Source organism: Neophocaena asiaeorientalis, unplaced genomic scaffold, assembly GCF_003031525.2.
Source record: "Neophocaena asiaeorientalis asiaeorientalis breed wild unplaced genomic scaffold, Neophocaena_asiaeorientalis_V1.1 scaffold129, whole genome shotgun sequence".
NCBI classification, from domain to species: Eukaryota; Metazoa; Chordata; class Mammalia; order Artiodactyla; family Phocoenidae; genus Neophocaena; species Neophocaena asiaeorientalis.
Genome location: NW_020172446.1, coordinates 7,831,121 through 7,836,907, shown reverse-complemented (window position 1 = coordinate 7,836,907; position 5,787 = coordinate 7,831,121). Strand labels below are relative to the sequence as shown.

At 52.0% G+C, this 5,787-nt stretch overlaps 1 protein-coding gene across 3 annotated transcripts in view; it reads left to right on the top strand.

Annotated features, from left to right (window-relative positions):
• Nucleotides 1–5,572: 5,572 nt before the first annotated feature.
• Nucleotides 5,573–5,787, top strand: part of NCBP3 (nuclear cap binding subunit 3) — a 32,178-nt gene continuing 31,963 nt past the window's right edge. For all 3 annotated transcript variants that reach the window (XR_003001735.1, XM_024734463.1, XM_024734472.1), the window contains exon 1: nucleotides 5,573–5,780. Coding sequence is in view for 2 of the 3 variants with exons in the window: in XM_024734463.1 (XP_024590231.1) it covers nucleotides 5,598–5,780 (183 nt within the window). In the remaining variant the exon portion in view is untranslated. The remainder of the gene's footprint in view (nucleotides 5,781–5,787) is intronic.

Sequence of the window (5,787 nt, the reverse complement as noted above, 5' to 3'; positions counted from 1 at the left end):
CAGCCACTCCTTGCTCCCCAGGGCTCTTCAGACTCACTCACCCACTCCTCCCGGACACGGCTATCCCCCACCCCTGCCTCTGTTGCTCAGTGTCGGCCCCACCCTCCAAGGCCTATTCTGCAGTCGGGAAAGATCCTCAGGTTGGATCATCCCAGGTGCTGGTCACCAAACCTCGTGCCTGGGTTTGACAGTACAGATTGTCACGTACAGGGGCTTCGAACAGGACCACAATGTCATTTCGCCACGAGGACAGCCACACTGTGGCACACTAAGGTAGGGAAACTGAGGCTCAGAGTCACACAGCGAGTTGGGGAAGAGCCAGGCCAGAGCCCAGGCCTCCTGCCCACACCCCCACCCAGGTTCCCACGTCAGCGGCTGGGAAAACCCGAGAGCCCTGCGTACGGGGAAGGACACCTGGGAAGATGGGAGATGGAGGTTGCGCTCCCAGGCCTAAGTACACGGGGCAGCTGAGCCCAGGCCAGCGTGTCCAGCTGAAGGCTCGGGGCAGTCCGAGGTTTGCCCTGGGAGGTTCTGGTTCCTCGCGGAGAATGACTCTGGGCTTCGGATCCCACAGGAAATTTGCCTGGTCTCTGCTCCCCCCAACCTGTATCATCGTATATGGTCTCAGCCTGAAGGAGAGGAGGGATGGGTGGTCAGGGCCACTGAGGGTTCCAGTTTTCCCAGGGGAACACCCAGATGCACTGGGACTCATATAAACACCTGTGCCCCCCCACACACACACAGGCTGGCACACCTACGCAACCTCCCCTTGGGCAAACAAGCAGGCCTATCTATGGGGCTGCCTCCTGGGCCACTGGGGATCCACTGAGGGAGGCTGGAGAGCCATGCGGTGGGTGGTACTGGGCCCTGAGGGTCAACTGAAGCCCAGAAGGAGACCAGGAGGGGCTGGGAGGAGGCTATCCTCTGTCTCACCTGCAGAATAAAGCCCTGGCCGCTCCCTGCACTGCTTCAGCCTCCTGATAGACTGGGTGTCCATGGCTTAAATGACCACCTCCCGTCCCTGGTCCCTTCCTGCACACGCACGCGCGCACACACACAGACACACACACACAGACTGACCTGGATCTGCCCTCTGAGGTCTCATACATCCACTTCTCCAGCTAGCATGACCCAGGGAACAAAGTCTGGGACCTCTCACTCTCCAGGGCAGCTGCCAGTTCCCACCCAGGTTGGGCTGACAGTTTATCATTAGCCCATGCCAGCTCTGTGGTCAACTTCCATGCTCTCCCCACTGCCTAGGCCCCCACCATCTCCAGGTCACCTCCTCCAGGAAGCCTTCCCTGGTCCACAGCCCCAGAGGCACCCTTAGCATGTGGTCTGGTGTCTGGTTCATCTCCTATAAGACTGGAAACAAGGCCCAGGGATTGCAGCCTTACCTACCGGCTGAGTCACTTTCACAACTTGTTATCTGTCTACTCACTGATCCGCCATGATGAAGACCATTGGAAAAGCATCTCTCAACTGAATCGCAAGAGTGGGACTTTCCCTCTGGGAACCCAATTCTCTCCACCTGATCCCTAGTAAGCCTCTTCACTAGGCTATATATCTCTGGCCTTCTCTGTTCTTCCCTCCCTGCTCCTCAGCCTGCAAAATAGCTCAGGTCTTCCCTTAACTATTTCCCAATTTCCACCGCCTTGGCTTTCTGAAGGCTGCTGTCCCACACTCCCAGGCGTACAGGAAGAGCCCCTCCCGGCTTCTCTCTCAGATGCCGTCTGCGCAGACTCCTTCTTCCCTGTTACTTCCTGGCTCAGTGTGTCCCGTCCCCAGCAGCGCTGGTCCCTGCTTGCTCTGGTCACAGTGCATGCTACTGGCTGATGCTCTCTGCACTGAGAGCCTTTTGACAACCCCTCCCCCCAGTCCTTTGGTCTCCCCAAGACCTTCCCTTCCCCATGGCCTAGGCACAGGTCCACACTGAAGGAATGGAACCACAACAATGGGGAACCTCAACATGGGAAGGGGCTAGTTAAACTTCTTTGCCCTCGGTCTCCCCCAAGCGCAGGGGATCAGCCTTGAGGCGCGGAGCTTTCACAGGAGAGGATCCACATGCCCTCAGGTGCTCTCGTCTTCTTTCAGGTAATCTTGCCAACATCCACCCACCTCCCTGGGAAATGCACCCCAAAGCTGAGAGAGCTCTTAGCTGTAGTCTGCCCTCTCCCATTTCCAGTTCAGCGTAAACATCAGTTATCAACCTGGCTACATGCTAAAATCTCCCAGGGAGCTTTTAAAAAATCATCCACCCTTAGAGATTCTGATTTATTTTGGTCTGGAATGTAGTCTGGGTGTCAAGGTTTTGTTGTTGTTGTTGTTTTAACAAACAGACTTTATTTTTTGGAACAGCTTTAGGTTGACAGAAAAAATGAGTAGAAAGTACAGAGTCCCATACACCCTCTCACCTGCCTCTCCCATCCCCCAGTTTCCCCTGTTAGTATCATCTGCCTTAGTGTGGTACATTTTTTTTTTTTTTAAAGGTGGATATATGACATAATGTATTTTTTTTTAATGTTATTTATTTTTTTATTTTGGGCTGCATTGGGTCTTTGTTGCTGTGCGTGGGCTTTCTCTAGTTGCGGTAAGTGGGGGCTTCTCTTGTTGCGGAGCATGGGCTCTAGGCGTGCTGGCTTCGGTAGTTGTGGCACGCGGGCTCCAGAGTGCAGGCTCAGTAGTTGTGGTGCGCAGGATTAGTTGCTCCGCGGCATGTGGGACCTTCCCGGACCAGGACTCGAACCCGTGTCCCCGGCATTGGCAGGCGGATTCTTAACCACTGTGCCACCAGGGAAGTCCTGTCTGTGACACTTGATCACTTCTTTTATGAAACTCTCCAGTCTGTCTCAGTATCCCACTCTCCTGGTTTCTTCTATGAATAGAAAATTATCCAGACATTGGAAATAAGAAAAAGGAACAGGAAAAATAGGCACACTGATGTTGTTTCAGTGTAGTGCCGGCTGCTCTCTAACATGCCTGTTCCACCTGGGATCATCTCATTCTCTGGGGAAGGGTACCCTGGCTTGACTTCCGATTTACCATTGATTAGGGTATTGCAACTCTGTAAGAGCAGAAGTTAATATATAGAAAATTCACAATGAGCAAATCATTCTTTTTTAAAATTTATTTCTTTTGAGTAAGTAATTCTTGTCCAATAGTAATGCAAATTTTTTCTGTCTGGTAGAAAAGGGAACCCCAAAGGTTACAGTTTCTTGCCTTGCAGAGTATTAACCTCTGTGGTTAAATTCATTTCAATATTCCTTTGATTGACCAACTTGGTATTCATGCTCAAATTCTCTTTTGAGCTAGTCTTAATATCTTCCTGGGGACTTCCCTGGTGATGCGGTGGTTGGGAATCCGCCTGCCAATACAGGAGACATGGGTTCGAGCCCTGGTCCGGGAAGATCCCACATGCCGCGGAGCGGCTAAGCCCATGTGCCACAACTGTTGAGCCTGTGCTCTAGAGCCCGGGAGCCACGACTACTGAGCCTGTGTGCCACAACTACTGAAGCCCGCACGGCTAGAGCCCGTGCTCTGCAACAAGAGAAGCCACCGCAATGAGAAGCCTGTGTACCACAATGAAGAGTAGCCCCTGCTCGCTGCATCCAGAGAAAAGCCCGCGTGCAGCAAGGAAGACACAACACAGCCGAAAAATAAAATAAATAAAATAAATTTACTTTAAAAAAAGACCCAATGCAGCCAAAAATAAATACATAAATAAATAAATGTATAAAATCTTACTGATGTCCTCATTCATTAATGAGGATTAAAAGCTTTGACGTGTTCATTTAATATTTGGGAGTCATGTTTTTTAACTTTTTTGAAAATTGTTCTTTGCCGCTAGTGTTGTGACCTCACCTCAGCAGGCTGCCCTGAGGAAAGGAAGGGGCGGTGGGGGTGAGTTAGGTGAACAGAAAGGTACAGGCAACAAGGGCTTTTCTGACAGGAGTCTAGGACCCCTGGTGTTTGCTGGATGCCCTGGCTTGCCCTGGATTCCTGATTCTCATGCCAGCCAGAGGTCCCCCAGGGAGCTGGTTCTCCTCTAAACTGTGCTGAATTGCAATGCCTGAGTCCTCGAGGCTCTTACTCTGCAGGGAGAGGGGCCTGCGCAACCTTCTCTGCTGGCCTCCTGATGTCCATAGCTGAGGAGGGATTGCTTCCTCCTCTCCCCATGCCCCACCCCCTCAGGCCTATGGAATACATGTAATGGCGCAGTCTGTGATTGTGGCCCAAAGCTGGCCAGCTAAGCACAAACTTTCTTTGAAATGTTCTTTAAAATTCATGCAAGTGCATTCCATACATTTAACCCAATCTTGTAACTACTATGTGTCCCTTTCATCAAGGAAAACTAGCCCTCTAAAGAGCTCCATCTCGTGTTTGCTCTGTGTTTCAGACCATATTTAAAAAAAAGCAAAACCAACCAAACAAACAAAAAACTATGACGTACTGTACCCCTTCTGTCTGATCCTGTATCTACATATAATTATCTCATTTAAGCCTCACAACCTCCCATGGTGGGTAATGACCCATTTTACTGATGAAGAAATTGAAATTCCAAAGGGTTAAGTAGCTTGCCCAAGGTCACATGTGGTGTAAGGGGCGGAGCCAGCCAGCTTGAGAGCCAGGTGTGTCTGATATTGATCATGTTCTCCCTTGGTTTATAATTATTTGCTTCTCCATTGTCAGAGCTGGTAAGGCCTTGGAGACCCTAGGATCCCACCTCCACCCTCCTCAGATGGGAAGACAGACCAGAAAGGGGTCAGAACTAGCTCAAGGTAACACAGGGAGGAAGGTGCAAAATCAGGACTCAAAGCAAAAACTGACCAGTGGCGCCCTCTGGAAGCCTAGAGGACACTCCCTCTCTCCCAACCAGGTTCTTGTTAGAAATGTCCGCAAGAAACCATGCTCAGAAGTCTCCAGTAAACCGAGCCCTTGGGAGACACGAAATTAGCGTTCAAGCTCACTACCCTCTTGGAGTCTCAATTTTGCGGTACGTAAAATGGGCCAATTATGGGGAGACTTGAGACAAAGGTTGTCAAGGCAAGTGCATTGTAAACCTACAGACTTGCCCAGAAGTGACAGACCAAGGCTCATTCTGGTTGCTAAGGCTCACATCCGGATTTTGTCCTTTAAATAGCCTGTCACCTTGGGTAAATTTCAATGCCTCAGTTTCCTCAAATGTGAAATGGGGATAGTAAAAGTAGAAACTTCATAGGGTTGTTGTAAGGATTCAAGCACTTGGAACAGTCACTGGCAGGTAATGATAATTCAGTAAAATTAGCTTTGATACAAGTTTACTGCTCAAGGTGTAGCTAATTTCTAAGCCCAGACTGTAGCGAACTGCTCCAGGCCCCGCAGTGGGGTGGCCCTCCAGCAGGCCCTGCCTCCGTTCCCATTCGGTCCCGCCTCCTCTTCACCAGATCCGCTCCAGCCGTCCAGGGTTCCTCCCACCACCAGAGGGCGTCGGCGCTGAAGAGAGCCTTCTAGCCGCAGCAGGCGACGCTCTAGGTAGCGGCTGCTCCGTGGCCTGTGGCAGTGGCGCTCTAGCCCGCGGTGTGCGGGCGAGCTCTCAGTGGTGCGGCCGGCGGGCGGCGATGGCGGCCGTACGGGGCCTGCGAGTGTCGGTGAAGGCGGAGGTCCCAGCGGGGCCGGCCTTGGGGCCACCGTCGCCTGAAGCAGAGTCAGGTTTGGACCGCGGCGAGCCGGAGCCCATGGAGGTGGAGGAGGGCGAGCTGGAGGTCGTGCCGGTTCGGCGCTCGCTAAAGGAACTGATCCCGGTACGGG